Source organism: Crocodylus porosus, unplaced genomic scaffold (genome assembly GCF_001723895.1).
Source record: "Crocodylus porosus isolate Cpor-Errol unplaced genomic scaffold, CroPor_comp1, whole genome shotgun sequence".
Classification (NCBI taxonomy): Eukaryota; Metazoa; Chordata; order Crocodylia; family Crocodylidae; genus Crocodylus; species Crocodylus porosus.
In genome coordinates, this window is record NW_017728943.1 from 91,042,256 (window position 1) to 91,063,313 (window position 21,058).

General features: G+C 37.7%; 1 protein-coding gene across 3 annotated transcripts in view; it reads right to left on the reverse strand.

Annotated features, from left to right (window-relative positions):
- Positions 1-21,058, reverse strand: part of SDCCAG8 (serologically defined colon cancer antigen 8) — a 153,254-nt gene that overhangs the window by 84,887 nt on the left and 47,309 nt on the right. For all 3 annotated transcript variants that reach the window (XR_002103673.1, XM_019549779.1, XM_019549780.1), the window contains exon 13: positions 10,135-10,277. Coding sequence is in view for 2 of the 3 variants with exons in the window: in XM_019549779.1 (XP_019405324.1) it covers positions 10,135-10,277 (143 nt within the window). In the remaining variant the exon portion in view is untranslated. The remainder of the gene's footprint in view (positions 1-10,134; positions 10,278-21,058) is intronic.

Below are 21,058 nucleotides of genomic sequence, written 5' to 3' on the forward strand. Positions count from 1 at the left end.
AGCAGGTTTCAAATACTTACACTTTACATCGTCAACAGCAAGGGATGAATGTATTTCAATAGCAACTTTAAAACTAAACTCACAAATTACTACCATTATGCTAAGTGCGAGATATCCCACTGTGCAGTTTTGCTTTGTGAATTTTTACCTTCTTCCATGCACACTTTTAGCCACTGATCGCACAGCCTTTCAGTGTTTTCTGCCTTTTCCTTTAAATAAACTGGCTCTGGCTCCTTCCATCTGGTTCCCCTTCCGTCAGCAACCCTGCACCTGTTCACACCTCCTCTCCTGTTGGATTCCACTGAACATTTCCTCCTCTGCCAGGGCTATTCTGGCACTCGCAACCTTTCTGTCATTCAATCCATCTGTCAGAAGTGAACTTTGTTTACCGCAAGCTTCTGCTTTCTTCTTCAAGAAGCAAAGCCCCTCAAGGTCATTGTCAAATGAACTGTCGGCGTGGATTTAAATCCACTTCTGCTAACCAGCAGAAGATGAAGTTCTGTACAGTTATGTATTAGTGAAAATTACTTTGGGGTATAAGACGACAATAACATGGAAGTAAAATAAGAGGGTATTTTAATGATCATCTGTTAAATCAAACAGCTGATGTGCCTTTCCTCATACATATCTGTATGTTTTTTTTCTTTTGCAAAGACTGGTCCAGGGCTTTAAATATTTTTTGTTATACTAAAGGCAAAATAGAAATCACTTAATTAAAGTTTTACAATGAAACCATAATACAGAAATCTATCTTAAAAGAAATTCTTTGTGGTAGAGAATAAAAATAAGACCAAAATATTTACTAAAATGTGGTTAAAGTACAAGAGGAACAGCAGAACAAACACTTTTCCAATGAAATGATATTAAATATCCAAGTGGCCTAAACTAGGTATAAAATTTTATTTAATCCACAACACCATTGTTTCTTTAAAGTATTTGTTCTTTTAAGCTCAAGTGTGTATTTAAAATAAAACTTTTAAAAATGAATAAATTATTTATTCAGATGAAACATGAAACACTATTTTCTTAGTTATTTCCTTCTGCAAGATACTATCAGTCTCTGTAGCAAAATACTACCTGTACATAAATAAGAAAAAAAGAGAAGATTTTTGTCAGGACTAAGTCAAAATTCATGCTGTCAACAGGAACCATTATGTGCAGCTACTCATGCACTCATTCCTCTTTTCATAAAGACATTCTGATAGCTACACACTACTGAATTATTAACTCATCTCTGCGATGCTGTCATTCTTTTGGAATAAGGAATAGATTTCAATGATCACAACATGTAATTCAGGTATCCTTTAAGAAACTGAGAATTCATTCACCAAAAAAAAATCTTGTGCCAAATGAGTAAAAGAAAAAAAAAGTGTTAACACCTGTAATTATAATATACCAAACATTTTATTCAGCATGATCCAGAATATGTGGCAGACTTTCAGATGTAAATTCAGGAGCTATGTAAGCATATGTAGTCCCTTTGGCTGAAATGGAGTCAAACCTGTTTACACTGGACCTCATTTACCTTAAAAATTTAAAAATGAAATGTCTTACATAGTATTTTAACAAATTAACACCAAACACACGCAACTAAACAACATCAGTTTAATAATGTTGTACATCCTCTACTTGGACATGTCTCCCTGCATTTACAAGGGAATGCTTTCTGTGATCCAATCTTTTCTTTTTTCTATCTTTTATTTCTGTGGCCTTTCCCCCTGACCCTTTCTTCCCCACCCCCAGATTATTACATGCAGGAAAGAAAAATTCTGGATATTCCTAGAAAAGGAGCCAAAAGAAAAAGGTGAGTATATAGAAACATCTCACCAAGCTGCAGAATCACTTTCATCCCTGTCATAATACCAACTCTGCAGGAAAAGGGATATGGCCAGACAGAGGAATAAGTCAGGGAACAATTGCTCCTAACTTTTGCAAATGCTCTTCTCCAGCAATACAAGTGTAAGAAATGGCAGCCTCACTATTAAGCCTACCACGTTTCCTGGGTCAGAAGGAAATAAGCTGATACCTATCATGTAACAGAGCAGGGAAAGAAGTTATCTGCATGAAAAGACAGAGTTCTACAGGTTTGCACTTACTCCCTTCCCAGTCCAGTCTCACTGATTTGCCTGACTGAGGTTAGATTGTGGGAAGACCAGTGTACCTGTATAGCCAAAACTGTAAACTTTAATATAGATAATTCTTCCCCCTCCCCCCTGCTTTTTATACATACAGATTAATGTTTATAAATATCTACTTTAATGAAACCCTGTGTCCAATACTTTCCTTGACCAACTCAACATGATTTGTCACAGACTTCAGTAAGTCCAGACAACATTCGGTCCAACGTTGAAAGCCTTACTAGGTAACGATCAGGTACTTAAATAGGAGGGGGAAAATTGCTAATACACAGAAAAAGATTAAGCTGTATTTTGAAAATGACAGGACAGCTTTCAAAACTGTTTGAATTAATTTTACTAAATCATGTCTTGATAAAGAAAATTTGTAACATCCTTAAAAATAGGTTTTTTTCGGAGCATCAAGGTAGTATGCTAAAATTCTAACAATACAAATCAAATGTTTCAGTTTCAAAACTAGAGCAGTCTACCAAACTGTTACATTATTTTGAAATGTTTATATTGCTCCTATTTGTACTACCAATAACATTCTAACTTGAATTTGTTCAAAACAAACATTTATTAATATGAATGTATAAAACTATTCCAATTAGTTCATAATTAGTTATGAAACAAGTAATAAATATTTAACAAAACATTAAAATACCCTTCAGTTTCCCTGTAATACTATAGTTGGATAAGCTCTCTTGTATATTTTCTCAATTATTGCTGCTTGCTCCAGATCGCTATAAGTACTGGTACCTGCTGATAAAATGCACTCTATGTAAGGTGGCAATTTGGCTCCTTTAACTGAGTCATTTAAAAAAATGATGAAATCATTAGTAAAATTCTATTCTGACCAGTGAGTTTACACCCTACCAAAAACATTTTCTATTAAAACTGCACCCCAAAAATAAATTACTGCCTATCTTTTGAGAAATCCTTTTTTCTTTTTCTTTCTTTTTTAAAGATGAAATGAAAGGAAAACAGCTAATATTATAAAGCCCGATTCCAAACCAACTGAAATGATGTTGGTTTCCTCCCTCACCCTGCTTATATTGCCATTATTTCTTTTTTTCTTAAAGCTTCTTTAATGGCCTTTAAATATTTATACATATACCTTAAACAGTATTCTTAAATGATTAAATGGGAAGTTATTTAAGCAACTGTGTATTATACTGACAGCTTCTAAAGTACACTGGTAAAGAAATATCTAAAAGCCACTGCCAGAAGAAAACAGAGCCGATTTATTTCAAATCATTCAATATCAGTCTTTGTAAAGCAGCATATGGCCTTATGATGGCAGGTAAAATATTTTACCTTCTATAATAACGCAGAGCAGCTAATTTATCTACATACTGTATAATGAGATAAACAATTTCAGCTGTACTAGGAAAAACTGTATGCAAGGGAGAAAACTATCCTTCCCCCTTTATTGATTCTTCTATCTATACATTCATATAGTTTCTAACAACAGAGGTTATTCACTCGTCCACCCCCTTCCTCAATTACCTTACAGCAAGACCTTCTTTTCAGATGTGGAAATATTTGCAGTTTCTACAGCTGCAGGACAAAGAACTGAGATATTTTCACAGAATTGCTCGGGGAAAAAGAAAAAGAGGCTTTGCAAGATTCTGTTACAAGTAAGCAGAGTGAATGACAACTTTCAAATCTACCACAATCATTTACTAATGTGCTGCTATATCAAATAAGTCTAATTTTTTTTGACAGCACCAAATTAGATTTATTGCAGAAACTGCTGCATAAATAGCATATGGCTATGTTATACCACCTATTTCAAATCTCTGTAATGTTTCCTCCCCTCCCCACTCAAAATGAATAATTGAGCCAAGCTATAAACCTTCTGCAAAAGGGAGATATACAAGTTCAAAAACAGATGTAGTAGATATAGATTTCTTTGTTAAAAGATGAGTCTCAGTGTCCACTGTAACCTAACTGTATAACGTAAATGTTATCATCTATCACGATCAACTAATCTATTCAATATTTCCATTTTCAAAGTTAGTCAGGTGTCTCTCATGGCACTTAGGCTATTTTACCTTTCTTGGTACAATTTGATTTCATGTTTCTTTCAAGCTGACAGTTACTGTCAGGGCCTGTTTTCTGCATTTCCTACTTGTGGGAATTATTCTTACATACGTGAGTAGTTTTACGGATGCTAAATGGGCTACTTGAGCAAAATTTATTCATGTTCATATGAGAAGAGTGGGATTCAATGCATTTCTATGGGTTCTCACTTAAAAGGATGCAAATGGGTCCTCTAAACAAAACAAAAGGTAAAAAATCACATAAAAATAGTGTTGTTCAATTAAAAGGACCCGATCCTGTGGGTGTCGAGGGCACCTAACTCTTCATCTTAAGAAAAGCAAAGGTTTCACACTGCTTTGCAGGATCAGCCCCTATACTAACATGTGTATACACATCTCTAATTTTTCATTTAGTATGATGTACAGAATAAAATATGGAACGTATTCTTAATATAGTTAGGCATATTTTATATTTTTGAAAGAATCAGCCCGCATGGAATTTCTCGCTATCCAGGGTTCAAAACTCAAAAGGCCACAAATTCTCTCAGCAGTAAGTTAATATACAATCTTTTTATTGTAAGGCGATCAGCTAACCTTCTGATTTAAACAAAAGTTTGTGTACTTTATGCACTGAAAAGACATTGCAAGGTCTTATCTCAGACCAATGGGCACACCACTGTAAACATCATGGAACTCTGTAGCTACCCTGCAGATTCCCTCTCTGTGGTCAGTCTTCCCAGCTGCCCTATCTGTTACTGTCTGATTAGTTCTGCTAAGGAGCCCCTCCCCTGCCAGCTTTCAGTGCCATCTGTTCTACACAAGATGGCTGCTGCCCAGCAACCTAACACTGCCCTCCTACCTGGCACCCGGCTACCATCCTTACCCCAAAGTGCTAACACAGGTTCTCACTGCTGGCAGAGTCAGGATTTCATTACTACTACTTTGACAAGTGCAGGGTTGTTTGTAATTTCTCTTTTATCCTGATTTTGATTGTACAACCACCTCCCACTGATTCAGTTTGCTTCAGTTTTGTTGCTCACAGATTTTACTCTCCACATTAATCTCCCTCTGGCATGTTACTGCATCTGTTCCCTTTTTTATTATTAATTTTCAAATTCCCACCATTTTTGACAAAAAGGAGGTAATCTACACTCTGCTTCTGCCCATTTCATTTTCTTTAATTTGGAAGATAAGTATGAAAGCATGCCAAAGAAGTTAATTCTCCGTTAACAGTTTATTTTCTGGCATCTCAATGCCTTTGTATATGAAAAACAGATAGGAATAAATGTTGACTGAATCATAACAACACAGTCACAACCATTCCTAAATTTAATGAAAAGTAAACATATGAAACAAAATCTAAAGAAGTTTATTAGTTATCTTAGTTGTTTCATGTTATCGCTCCTCCTTGCATTTTATAATAGATAAACTGTTAGCATAAAGCAGATAGGGGACAAAAACTATTTTAAATTAATCTTTGATTATGCCACCATTTCAGTTTTTCCTATAATAATGCTACTGTTTTTTTCATAAATGATTATAAGCTAAATAAATACTAATAATGAAATCGTTTAGGATTTCATCTTCTCATTTCTAAGATAAACAGGAGGCTACTATATGTTAAAATCAATTTAAAAAGCACCATGCTGAACTTCTACTAACTGGAACAGACATTCCTTCCATATCAGGTAATATTAGGTATTGTATCATTCTAATAGGTTTTATATGACTATCAGCATGAGTTTTCTGTAAATAAAAGTCAGATAATACATTGTAATATATATAATATAGCCTAAATATAGATTACACAAACATGCTATGTCTACTAAAGAATTCTGGTGACGACATAAAACATGAGAGCAAAGCTCCAGCAATTTAATAATGTCACAAGGACCTGGAGGTAGAATGATAGGCTTAATTTATGTACCTTATTTATTATACATGGATCACAATTAATGCTAGTGGAGCTGTTGAAAAGTGGCTAGAGGCTACCAGAAGCATTGATATACAGTAGTTATTTGAAACCATAAAGGCCACAGTGCTGCTGAAAACCACTGCATGTCTTTAAAGCTATTCTCTCCAGATGTATTACTGTCTAAAAATTTTTTTCCATCAAATAAATGGGCAACACTTCAATCATATATTGTGTATTTTTCTTGGGCATGTACAGTAGCCATTGTCAATAATATGGTATAAATTTCATGAATATAGGATTTTTAAAAAGAAAATTCAGGAATACAGATTATGTTATTATACTTAATAATTATGTTTTTATTGAACCTAAAAGTATATGTGGCATATATATTGTTCAAAAGTTTTCCCCATTAACAAAGTTTATATTCAAGACTGTTCACCAGGCTTCATACAACTTCTAAAGTAAATACTGAAATCTCTGCTTTAATTCCATCTCCCAGCAAAATCTGAAATGACATTGGAGGGTTTTTTTTCATACTGTCATAAACATTTTTTTTCCCATATTTGAGAAGTCAACAGCACAACAAAGTGACATAAAACTAATAGATAATACAACTCAACGTTTCTTTACTTGACTTCTTTGGATTTTTGTAACTCCTCTTAAATATGGAAACAGGAATCATTTCTAGAGAGACAGGACTGACACTGAAGCACATGTATTAATTTTCATCTGTTTTGTGAAATTTTACAGTCAGTTTTCAGTTGAACACAAACAATGAAATAATTACTTTATTTTATTAAATTACACGATGCATTTTGAAATCAGGTCATTCTGATTAACACCTTGCATCTTGTGTTTGTTTCCCACCACTCATAATTTAAGCTATTGCTCTCACACACACTGAGAACAGATCTGAATGTTTTATATAGTTTGAAAAATAGGAATCAAGCATTTCAAAAGACATGCTTCATGTAATACAAGGTTCAACTTTGTGCTGTTGGGGATAATGGGAGCTTTGCCACTGATTTTAGTGGGGCAAGATTAAACACCTATTTTCTTGCTACAGATTAGGGTGGCTCTCAGGAGCTGCTCTAATTAAAACACTTGCAGCATCTCATGTATTCAGCATACTATGTTTCAAAATGGCAGCAGGGGCACTTTAACTAAAGCTTGGATAAAAATGCCCTATATGAACAATGTTTTATGTGGCACATGTCAGGAAAGGTATCCTGCAAAAATAAAAAATAGACTGTATGTTTTAGCTGACCTGGAATATTCACTCTTTTCTTTAATACTTAAATGAAATACTTTTAGTTGTACTTTATACTCCTTTACCTTCAACACATCCAAATGAATATTTGTACTAACTCAGTAATCTTTTGTTTAACAATGTACTATTTCAGCAGCTACTGAATAAAGGAGGGATGCTTGCCTAATCATCATCTTGTGTTACTTTACCTTCTGCGAAAAGAACCTCAACCTACGGATCCTTCATGATAAAACAGTCTATACATAGTGGGACATCAGCAATACATGTAACCCCCAACTCCAGTTCTGCCAGAAACACTGAAGCTAGCTAGTCATTTTATATCTAAAAAGGAATGGAAACAACCTAGAGAAAAGGCTGGATAAAGATATTCATTAAGTTAGTGCATGTTGTACAGAACCACAGACAAGGCTCTGAAACTTAAAAGTGCTGTCCTTGGCAGGAGCCTGAGAGAATGATAGCAGCAACACTGCTAGCTTCACCCGAGTTCAATGCCCCCCCCAGCTGATAAGTGCCCTTATCAGCAAAAAGGATGCAATTTACATTTCCTTATTCTTTAAAGTGTTTGAAGCTCACAGCACATATATTAACTACATTGGGTAGACCATAAACTATATATTTATTGGATTCAAAATATAGAGGAAACTCCATTAGAGATTAAGTGATGTTAAGAAAGGCTTGAATGCAGGACCCTTGAAAGTTCCCCCCACTACAATTTTCACTTATCAGGAAATGTGTTCTGGCAGGCAGTGACCTGATGGGGTAGTGACAGGAGAGGAATGAAAAAGGGGTACTACTAATGAAAACTCAGTTTCACCTACAGATCACTCCCTCTGTAACTGCAACAGGCCAATGGACTATTCTGGGACCACTCTCCTACCTACCCAGAACTGTCGTTTTCAAAAGACAATTTGGCAGCAGATTAGCAGCCACCAATACATTCCCCTTTCTTTTCCCCTCTATACCTGAGAGAAACAGCACTTCAATCTATTTATTTGGTATCAGGCTGCCTTCTCCTAATGAAGCAGTCAGTAAATTTTTCAGACTGCAGGCCAGAATGACCCACCTCAGGTCAGAGGCAGGCAGGCAGGCCCTAGGACCCACTGGCTGCTGTTTCTCTTCACTACAGCCCAGGAAAAGTTCCTGCCACACTGCTGTTTCTCCCTGCAAGGGTACAGGAGCAGCTCTCACTGCTGCATGCTGCCAAAACTCCACATCCATAGACCAGATGCAATGGCCCACAAGCCACAGGTTGCTGACCCCTGCTCTAATGCATTATTCTAGAATTTGGTGACTTTTAAGAGAAAGATTTAATCTTTATTTCATCTTAAAATTAAGTTAGAACAGTCTTTTATAAATAGTTAACATTAGAGAATCTTTTTTGTATTATTTTATAAACAACAGCTCTACAGTTCAACACAGTCAGAATCCAATATGTCTTTAAGATTAAATGACTACTCGAATTTTTTGGACCTTACGTATCTGGACTTAATTTCTGAACTATATTAAATGTGGTTATTAATTTGCATTATTAAGAGAGTTCAAGATTTTCACAAAAAATTATCAGCTAATCAGATTTTCTCCAAAATATCACACAGTTTTATAATGTACAATCAGTCTTTTGCTAAAAGGAGCTTGGTAAAACATTTGGTTAACTATCACAACAAATCATTATTAAGAAAGTTCTGCTAAATCCAAACTTTAGATATCTTAACAACTCACCCAAAACTTTTTTCAAGTTCATCAACCTCTAACATATTTCTTCTCTAAATACAGGCTGTTAAAGTGGTGCTTTCTTCCATCTGTTATCTACCGTGCTCTGAATTATATAGAAATGTAGCAGAGTAAAAAATTTAAGGAGTTTACATTTGGCTCAATCCTTTTCCCACTGAAATTGATGACAAAATTCCCACTAAGCTCAATGGGTGTAACTCTGCAAATACCCTTATGAACTGACCAAAATCTGAAACGTTTATTCAGAGAAAGCCATGCCGACTTCAAATAGAGTTCTTGTTTACGGTCTAACAAAGGTCCTAGATTTGTCACTAGATGTTTACAAATAGCAGGAGATAAAGTGATACAGACAATCAAAAGGAATACCTGAGTATTTTGCAAAAGGAGATATTACAACAATTACTAAATAATCAGTAAGCGTACCTTTGGGTTGTTCTATATTTGTATCTTATAATACAATTATATAACAAGCATGGATTGGGGAACATGATCAAGAATGGAACAAGACCATAAAGAGCCTAGCCTGACAATGTTTGACATGCCATCTCGGGTTTTTTGCACCAAAACAAGCGAGGGAAATGCTGTTTTCCCATACTTCTTCCCTCTATTCATCTACTGCTACATTATGCACACTGTTTAAATTCAGATTAAGTAGAGCTCCATAGTTTACAATCAATATTTTAGTTCATTATATTACAATACTTTCAATTAATAAATATGAAGCATCAACATTTCTCAACCAATAGGTAGTGTATTGTTAGATGCATATGTGACATAATAAAGACTTTACCTAATAAATTAAGTTCTTAAATATTTTATCATTAGGCTTTTTTGAAAGTATAATTTTTAAGTACTGGACTACTTTTTTCATATTAGCAATTTCTGTTGCACCTGTTCAAATTTCTGGGTATTTTATTTGTATCTTCACTTTTCATACTCCTGAAAGTTGTGCATGCAGTCAATGACTATAAGTATTTGTAGCAACTGTGGAGAGGTCTATGGCAAAAATTAACAAAATGAAATTGGTGCTATGGCATGTAATAGGATAAGGGGTACCTGGTGAGGTGCAGTTGGTGCTCAGATTTACTCAGCAGTTCTGTCAGTTTTAGGCACTCATCTTTGGCTCTTGATGCATCCTGCTGTGCTTGTTCCAAACGCTGTTTGTTTTCATTCAGCTCTAACCCCAGTTTCTCTATTTCCTTAAAAATGCATATAATCAAAGAAGAAGTATTTAGGCAATATATGTAGTGAAGACAATGAAGCTCAGTGCGGTCAAAGCTGTTAGAAAAATAAAGCATGTTTTTAGTTTTATTAAAAAGGAAACCGAGTGGTTTGTAAAAATAAAAATGAATTTAACATAAGATTATGAAACAAAAAATGTAGAAGAAACTAAATTATCACAGTGGATACATTTTATTAAAACTTATTTCATAATATTATATTTTTAATTAAATGTTATTGTACGTATAGGTTTGAAAGATGTATCAACACTGTAATTTCTCTTTTTCCTATACAAAAGAATTCAGTTACCCCATACTCTTTGTATAATCAACTAGTTAAAACCATCCATCATTGACTATATTAATATAATATTATACTATATAAGGCATTCAGGTGCTTTTTTATATTTTATGTCCATTCAGACAAAAACTTAATTATGGCCTGATCCTGCAAGATATATCTTTATATAACTAAGGCTTATATATCTAATAAACTAAATATGTGAATTAAATCAATTAGATTACTGATATATTTTATGCACTTAAACGTACCTGAAGGACTGGGGTCTTTGTTTCCTATGCAGACATATTCAGATTAATATATATGCCTCTAGGCACACAAAGTTTTCAAGAAATAATAATTTCCAACACTAACAACACTTTCAAAGCAGAAAAAGAACATCTTTTGGAGCAAATTGAGTATATCAGCTCCTACAAAGGGACTTTTATGTCACAAACCTGCACTTAATCATTAAAGGGCTGGTCTGCACAAGTTAATTAGTTACCTTTGACCATTTAAGTGACTCCATTTCTAAAGGGGCACACCCTGAAAAAACAAAGTTATTCCTCACATGGAATAAGAGTTTTTATCATGAAATAGCTATTTCACTTAAGATTCACACTCTAGCTAAGCAGCTGAATTCGAGGCATCCCTTGTTAGACTTGAGGGACTCCTCAGAAAATACCAGTCTTCATTAGTGTTTTTTCTACTAGTTCTGTAGCATATGCATATGCTACAGAAAACTAACAGAGCAATTCTTCTGTTGAGAAGAACTCAAAAAATCCACAATATGTCAGAACATTTTAACCATTATTTCCTACTTGAAATCACTGGGTTTATCTTGTGAATCATGTTTGCACACCTGAGCATGTTAACATTGTATATATAGCATCCCAACAGCATCTATGAGAGGATCTCAAGGCACATCAAGGTACAGCAACACCCTGGTTGAGAATCACTGCCCTACTTTTTCACTACTATATTCTTCATATAGACAATATTTTCTTTCAGTTCATTTTAAAAGCCACTTAAACATCCAAAAAGAACAAATTAATGTATTTCAGTGCCAGCATTTGCTTTTGAAACAACTTCATAATTATGTTGTCCCCATTTCTTCCACGGAAATGTTAGCCCAAATCATTTACAGTAAGTTGTGATGCCTCAGGCAAATTCAATCTTTATGTCCAAAGAGGTTTCACTGTTCATTTTTAGACATGAAAGTACTTTTGCATTTCTGGTAATTCAGAATTACAGAATTAAGGTTGTTAACTGATATTGCATGAAGGAAACCAGGTTAGCATCCAACCACAGATAGCATTATATAAAGCATTTATTAAAAAAAAAAAAAAAAGTATAATACATATAGTAAGCAATTATTCGTTTTAACACAAACGTCCAAAAACAACTCGGGGCACTGCAAAACATTTTTTTTCCTTTATGCTGTAAGAATATTATTTTAAATTCAAGACAGATAAGCTTTTTTAAATCTTAGTAAGATGCTAATATATCTTAGTTTTATGGAATACTGAAGTCTCAATAAAATACACTATGTTGTGTTCTAGCTAACAGATCAATTCAATGTTTAGTTTCTCCCCAATTCTACCTATTTGTGTATTTGTCTGAAGAGAAATAGAGTCCTTCCCAGATTCAGTGAATAAGCAACACTTCTGCAATGTATTATTTAAACACACACATACACACACACAAAATCATGCATGGGCACAGCTTTTCTTTAAAAAAAAGAAAAGAAATAACTAAATATTTGAAAAGCTCAGATTTTAAGCCATGGAAATAAATACCCCTTCAGGGAAAAACTAAGCAAACAGATGGGCTTTACATCATCCTCTGGAGGTAAATAGGCTAGGGTTCTGTCAAACCAACAGGAGAAGCAAATTCCAAAGTAAAAGCATCTCTGCTAAAAATTCTCTCCCTCCATCTGCCAGATGTTTAAACTGAGGGACTTAGTCAGGAACGTATCAGCTGATCTCAATTGTCATGTGGGTGCCCGAGGACAGAGGCAGCTTCTCAAAGCAGTTAGGTTTCAAACCACAAAACCTTAACAGGGACTTAAAAACAGTACAAGTCCCAATACTTCTAAGCAGAAGCAACGATTAAGTCAGTGTAGTCTCTGAAGTAATGACATATTTTCCATCTACTGTTCATCACTAAGCGAGCATATTCAATCATTCTAAACTACTAAACGTTTCCAAAAGGTCTGCAGGAGTAATCCTATGTAGACAGCAGTGTATTGACCTGAATACAATTCAGAGGCATAAACCAGGGGTTGTCAACTGGGAGTACGTGTACTCCTGGGGGTACCTGAGAAGGCCCTAGGGGGTATGGGCAGGTGGGTGGGGACAACGTACCCCACACACCATCCCAAGCTGACACGCAGGTGCCACCCACCCGGCCGGACACGGGGGTGGGGGAAGCTCACACGCAGTGACTGCTGCCACCCTGCACCTGGCTGTGCAAACCGCCCCCCACCCCCCCTGTGTCTGGCCATGTGCCATCCCTGCTCTGCTCCAGGTCAAGCTGCCCAGGGTACACTGCTCCGCATCCAGCCACCGGGGGATACACTGTTCCAAAAAGGTTGAAAATCCATGGCATAAACAAGTGTGGCAAAAGCCATGTCCAAAACAGCCAGTCAGAATAGCAAAAAGAAAAGATAAAAAAGGCACCGAGGAACACAGACCCAACAAAGACACCCACAACAACCGGGGAGCCTGAAGTTATTTGGGCTGAGTGTCAGTGAACTCATCTTAGCCAAATGCAATTTAGGATTGACTGATTTAAAAAAAGAAAAATAAATATCTTTTTTAGACCTTTGCTTTGTCATCATCCTAAAGGCACTGCAACCCAAACTGTCTATACTATGAATGACCCTGTTGTAAGAATTCATACAGCAGTTTCCAATAATACAATCATGTTACTTCTTCAGACCAGTTTACACAGCCATGAAACATTGTCCCGAGCAACTGTATAAACTGGCTATGCATCAGATTAACAAACCCCAAAGACTGCTAGTCCAGCATGCCAAGGTGTTCTGGAGGGTATTACATGCATGGTTGTAATGTTTTGGGGGCAAAAGAAACTTCCGCAAATGCTTGCTCTTTCTGCCCCACTCCTACTTCTTTTCCTTTCCAAGAAATCATGAGTTACCTTGATACAACTCAATCATGGGTTAAAAGAAGTTGTAACTACTTAGGTTCTTATGGTTTCTTTTCCACCCCAGAAGACTGGAATGGGCTTCTTTTGGTTGGGGTTTGATTCCTCTTACTCCCACTTGCTAAGAACATATATTCAGCTAGTGATACTACATAGATCAGGGGTGTGCAAAATATGGCCCACGGGCCAGATACGGCCCGCCATGCCATTCTATCTGGGCTGCTGGACCCCTAAAAATTTAGAAATTATTATCTGCATCTGGTTGCCTGTTAAAGATGATGACAAGGTGCCAGCGGCAACAGGACCCAGAGGCAGCAGCAGCAACAAGGCCCAGCCGGCCCTGCACAACCCCCAGCCCCCAACACTGGAAGCTTATGCCTAGGAGAGGCTTCTGGCCTGGGACCCTGTGGCTGTTTCCCATCTCCCTCCATCCAAGAGGGAAACTCTGATAAGAACAGGAGGAGAGAGCAGGGGCTGGGAAGGATTGTCACTGCAGCAGGAGAAGGGAAGTGCCTGGGGAAGGGCAGCAGTGATGGGGGGCAGGACGGGGGAAGAAGAGGCAGCAAGCAGGGCAAGTGGGAACATGGGGACTATACCAGTGCCCCGGGGCCAGGGCTGGCAGAAGCCCAAGGTGAGGTGGCATGAGCACAGAGCCCAGGTTAGCAGGACCTCTTTAGAGCCAGGCCTCTCCCTGCTGGTGGCCTAGCCACATGCAATCTTGAGGCTTGCCAGGACCATGCACTGCCGGAGGTCTGCACCTACAGGGGGCCATGAGCACTCCAAGGCCTCGCTGCCTGGTGCTGCCACTGGTGGCAGGGGCTGTGCGCAATGAGGGAAGGGGGCACAAACCCTCCACCATACATATGTATCCACACTCCCCTTGCACTGCCATACACATGCACCCACACCCCCTCACAGACCCCAGCCACACTTCCTCCCACTCACAGCCCCCCACAAACCTCATATACACCCACACATCCACATACAGCCACACCCCCAAAAACCCATACACACACCCTTACCCCCCACACTTACACATACGCAAATACCAATCCACATCCCCCCACAAACCATCCACACATACCCTCCACACACCTCCATACCCTCCCCCACAACATACAAAAGTAAGATTTCATTTTAAGCTATTATGCAAACACTTCTATGTACATTATGCATAAATGCCACATACCCCCAGAGGCTGGGGGGGGGGCATGGCGAGCTCCCACAGGTGGCAGTAGTGCTGTCAGCAGTGGGAGTGTGGCCATGGCACTGTCGGTGGTGGGGATGGGAGGTGGTGAGTGTCGGCCAGCGGTCAGTGACCACCCAGAGATGCCACCAGCAATTGCAGACCACCTGCATACGCCACCAGTGGTGTCAGTGCCAAGGGGGAGGTGGCAAGTGGCAACTGCCTGCAAGCAGCACTGGCAGTGTCAGCAGTGCCTTTTCATAGGGGGTGCACATGCACCCCCTATGTATCGCCAATGACCCTATACAGTTAAAATCAGGGCAAAAAATTAATGTATATTGTTTGATCTTTAGAAAATAATTTGTTTTTTTTCCAGTTTCAAGATGGCAAATCCCCTAGCCAAAAGGAATACTACTGGAGAAAAGGAAAGGAGGGACTTGCAGTGGCAATGATACCCACCCCCGGAATAAATACTACACACTTTCTCTGGCATCAGCACTTTGACGAAAGAAAACCTGCCTCCAGGCACTGTGATTCAGTTGACTAAAAGTCCAGGGAGCAGGCAGAAAGGGATGGAGTCCACTGTTCCAGGGATATTAGGGGAAGCAATTTACATGTTTAGTGCTTTCCCTGACATCATTGGCAACATGTAGTGTGGGCAAGTGGGTGCATGAGCACTCCCTGGAAGCACCAGCCACGAAACCGGAAGTGCAATTCTGGTTTTGCCATTGGCTCAGTGATCAGCCGCTGGGGCACCGCCCCCCAGGTGACGATCTGGTGCCCCCCCAGACTCTGGAGGCACCAGTCGCCCGTGCCTGACATTGCCAGCAAAGATCTCTAGGTCTAAGGCAACTGACTCAGAGGGAGTCTGTCACTATTCCTTGGGCAGGGAGCTGATAGCTATTTAAGCCCATTCAAATCCATGAGGACATTAGTTTCTCCCTCAGAATGAAGAAAAGATTATAAAGCTGTTAAGATTTCTGTAGCCAATCTGAGTCTTCTGACCCAATTATGTAGTTCTGGGAAAGTGCATATTAAATAAAAAAAACATGAAAAAAGAAAGTGTAAATATTAGGAAGAATAATAAAAATTACTACTATGACACATTACAGAAAGGGGTCCCAACCCTGCAACCAGATCTGTAAAGATAGCTTTTTAAGCTTGCACAGAACCTCATCACTTCCACAAATATGTCACAAAAGTACAAGCACAGATCTGGCTGCAAGATAGATATCAAATAGGAGAAGCATTCTCTGCCCTAAAAAAACTGCAATCTATAATAGCAAAACATGAGATGAGGAAGAGTGCAAATGCGTGAGGGTTATTGGTGAAGGGAAGCAATGAAAGAAAGCATTAGCAGGGGGACACATGCCCCCTCAGATTTCTGTGCTGATGGTGGGGTGCAGGACTGCAGCAGCAGTGTGATTTCTGCAATGACCACAGGCAGCAGGGCTGCAGTCCATTCACAGCCAAAGCCTGGCAGCAGCAGAGGCAACAGCAAGGAGTTGCGCCCCTCCCTGGCCTACTGTCAACACTTATGCGTTGCCTCTGAAGGAAAGATTTCTAAATGAAATGAGTTAAAAGAAATAATCTAAAGGAAAAAGGAAACTGCTCCAAGTACAATGAGTTAACATGGAGCAGCAAAGGTTCAAAGCTGAGACTGAGAAAAGAGACAGGTATGGGAGGACAGTAAAAGAGAAGTGGAAGCAGAGATATACGAACTGTGGACATGAGTCAAAAAGCTTGCATATGATGTATTTTAAGGACAAGAAGCCAAACAATAATTGTTTAGGTGTAATCAAACATCGAGAAAGTGACTAACAGTATTTTGATAGAGGCCAGCGAAGAAGTTTTCAAGTGAGCAAGTTAAGAGACGACTACAGTGTGAGCACAGGACTTTAGCACTGGGGATAACTGGACTAGAAGATATCTTGCCTGGTTATCCCCAGTTAAAGAAGAACATTAAAGAAGAACAAGAGACAGGGCTTAGCAAACACCCTGGGATGAGAATGAAAGAGAAAAACCAAAGGTGGGATTGAAATATATGCCAAATAACTTCAGTGAAAAATAAGAGATACCATACTTTATTCTTAAATATCAAGTGGAAAATAAATAATTGTATAGATCCTGATGGTAAATTCCAACCATCAAAATAAAGTTAACCATTATACTTAACATCTAACTCAGTTGCTGGATTTTCCCTTTGCAGGCATCAAGAGGTAAACAGCAAATAGTTTTCACTGGAATCAGACTTTGAAGACCTAATCATAAACCACCAATTATGTGGGCTGTAAAGGGAGAGGGCTCAAAAGAAAGTATCATAAAATATAGAGCACCACAGTGGAACAATTCCATTGATTTGTAATATTTAATTTTATAGAGGACACAAAAGCACACAATTAAAAGCTAACCTCTTTTGTAAACTGATCCCATTTAAACTAGCTGGGTCTCCCCCCACTGCCCTGAACCCCTATATTCCTATTGGGAAGTTGTTTCAGAACCTCATGGTTTTGATAATTAAAAAAAAATGCTTCTAATTTCCAGGTTAAATTTATTCATAGTATGTTTATATCCACGTACTTTTCTGGCAAGGATGCCCTTTAGCTCTAGTAACTCTTCTTCTTCCCCAGTATTCACCCAAAGGTGTCTTTACAGAGAGCAATCCCATTCCCTGTCAGTCTTTCTTTGAAAGGACTTGTCTAGCCTAGTAATTCTCTCTATTCATACAGTAGCTGTTCTTTGACCTTGTTCAAGTCTGAATTTACCTTCTTGACCATAAGGAACCAGAAGTATACCACAGCCTTCTAGATGATGTATAAATTAAAATCTTGTAATTGATATCAGGACATTAAAGGGCAGCTATAATCAGAAAAAAAAATACAGGTGCAGAAAAAAAACCTTGTAGGAGATGGCATGTTTACTATTCTAGGATCCATCTGGGGTCCAGGGTCCAACTTGTATAATTAGATTAAGCACCATATGGAAACAAAAAAAGGAAGTTTGTGCTACTATGCTCCACAGAACTGCACAGTAGATCTATTCTGCTATTTCAGAGACTTCTTTACATAGTAGTCGAAGAATAGGAGCAGGCCACAGATCTTTCCCATCTGGAATAATCTGGCAATAATTATGCCATTCAACATTAATCTGACCCTCTTGTGCCTATAAATTATAGTACAGTTTTTAATTACATAATCCTATTATATTTAATTACATTACAGTATTTCTTCTTCAGGATATCTGCTTCTTTTACTGCACAGGACAAACTGAATTGGACAAAGAATTACAGAAAGAGAAAAGACATCCTCTTACATTTAATGGAAGTATCAGACCAGCCTGATACTGGAAGATCAAAAAGTATATGCACTACATAGTCATGTTAAAGCTGTACAGATAACTTACGAGTGACTGACTTCTCCAACTTAATATTCTTAATATGTTTGCATGTAATAAAACTAAAAAAATATTTCAAACTTGTTTTTCCTTTATGCAAATGGAAATTTTGGCACTTGAAATGGAAGATTGCCTGAATAAGGATTTCAGAACAAAGCTCCCCAAAAAGAACTGTGATGTCAGTACCAGAAGAAAAATATGATATGCAGGTCTTCAAAAACAAAAATGTATCAAATTTTACTAGGAAAAAACAAACAAACTACAATTAAGAGTCTTTATAAACTGGCTCTTTTTCAACATCATACTGATCTGGCTCATCTACTTTGCAAGATGCTCTTTTGCAATCTTGTTCAAATAAACACCAAAAAAGCAAATATGCATATTACTTCTCATTAAATATTTCCTTATGAAATTCCATAAGCATTTTCATATTAATATAATAAAGATGCGCTCATCGAGTAAACTAAATTAAGAAGGCAATTTTACATTGCTCTTGATTTTTTTTAAAGACACATTCTTCTTGAGGAAAAATAACTAATATAATGCTTATGGATTCTGTGAACATTTTCTAATTACCTAGTCATCTCTATCACTATAAAATCTGATAAAATTAAATTATAAAATTATTCTGCTCAGAACAAGGATTTCTTTCATTCTTGTCCAAATTGGTGCTTATTCTACAGTATTCAGAAAACTGCAACCCTAAATTTCTAAACCAGCAGATGTTTTCCATTGAATTTAGAATTACTGCAGTGCTCACAGAGATGGCAAAAATGTCTTTTACAAATGACAATGATTTCATAGTGATAACAAAAAAAAATCTTACATTGAAATGAATTCAGGAAAAAGCCCACTGTACAAGCCTTTTAACATATCAAGAGGGTAAATACAGAATTAATTAAAAGCTAATGGTATTTGCTTTTGAACCAATCTCCCCTAATCTGGAGTAAATTAATATACAATATTAACTGAAAATGAATGCCGCAAACTGATAATACTGTTACATTAATTTAGAAAAATAAAAATATTGGAGATATTTGCAAGAGTCTACCATATTTTCTATTTCTTTCAATAATATTTACAATAACTGTGAATTTGATGCGTCTTGAAACTGGAAATTAAGATAATTTTAATTAGCAAAATACAATTATAACAGTCTTTTTGGAGTGAATGTGATTATCAAGAGCAGTAAACTTGAGTAAAATCACAAACATTTCAGAATGAGAGGTGATAAGACTCTTCTGCTTACAGAGGTCCTGATTTACACACGATTAACTTTTGTTGCATGTAACCTCATTCACATTAGTGGAACCACTCTCAGTGCATCTATTTTAGAATGTGCATCTCTTTGCAGGACTGGGACTATTGCTGAACTTTCAGTAGGAGGTGCCACCAGGGTGAACATTGAAGCATATTTAATTATATGTTAGTTCAAAACAAATCTGAGAGGTTTAACACTTTTGATCTTGCACAATAATCATCTCAGTTGTCTTATGACACAGTTTAGCAGATACCAAATCATTCATACTGTACCATATATTCAAACTGATGAAAAGATGTATTTTCATATTATGTAGCAAGAATTTAAGATGTGTTATTCTGGGAATCGCACAAATTTACTGGTGCACATGCAGCAGGGGTCAGCTGCAGTCACTCCTATACTAATCCTGATATCAAATCAAGCAGCTCTAGTTCTAAGCAGTCTCTAAATCTCAGACCTCCCAGGCACAACCATCTGACACAGCATATTGCATCAGGAGAATTATCCACCTTGGCCCCTACCAAGGTAGCTCCCAACAATCCCCAAAAGACATTTTCTTTGAGCTGTTATGTAACCTATCCCATGCCTGAGCAGCAATAAATCAAACATGTCTGAAGCCTAAATCTGACTTTTAAATTTAAACTTCCTTGTAGGGATCATCAACAATATAATAAAAAAAAAATTAAAGAAACTATAAGGAAGCATGAATAAAAACATTTATGCTTCACAGGATCCTATACAAGTTATATACTTCAAAAATAAAAAAGGGGTTATATGGCAGGATTATATGCACAATCATTTTAGAAAAAAACACAACACTAAACTGTGTGGCAGAGTGAAGATCCTTTCCAGTTCACATATGGAAGAGATAGACAATGAAAGAAATGGAAATACAGGAGCAGAAGCAGAGTCCTGGTTAGACTATCTAAAGACCAAAATGAAAACCAAAGATTCACAGAGTCATAGATGCAAGGTCGGAAGGGACCTAAGTAGATCATCAAGTCCAACCCTCTGCCCTGGGCAGGAGAGAATATTGGGCTCATATGACCCCAGCTAGGTAACTGTCAAGCCTCCTCTTAAAGACCCCCAAGGTAGGAGCCAGCACCACTTCCCTTGGAAGTCGGTTCCAGATCCTAGCTGCCCTGACTGTGAAGTAGTGCCTTCTAATGTCCAGCCTGAACCTACTCTCAATCAACTTATGGCTGTTATTCCTTGTCACTCTGGGAGGTGCACGGATGAACAGGGTCTCTCCCATTCCCCGCTGGTCCCCCCAGTAAGTTTGTAGACGGCCACTAGGTCCCCTCTCAGCCTTCTCTTGTGAAGGCTGAACAGGTTCAGGTCCTGTAGTCTCTCTTCATAGGGTCTGCCCTGCTGTCCCCAGATCATGCAAGCGGGCCCTTCTCTGGACCCTCTTGATGCTAGCCACATCTCTCCTGAAGTGCGGTGCCCAGAACTGGACACAGTACTCCAAC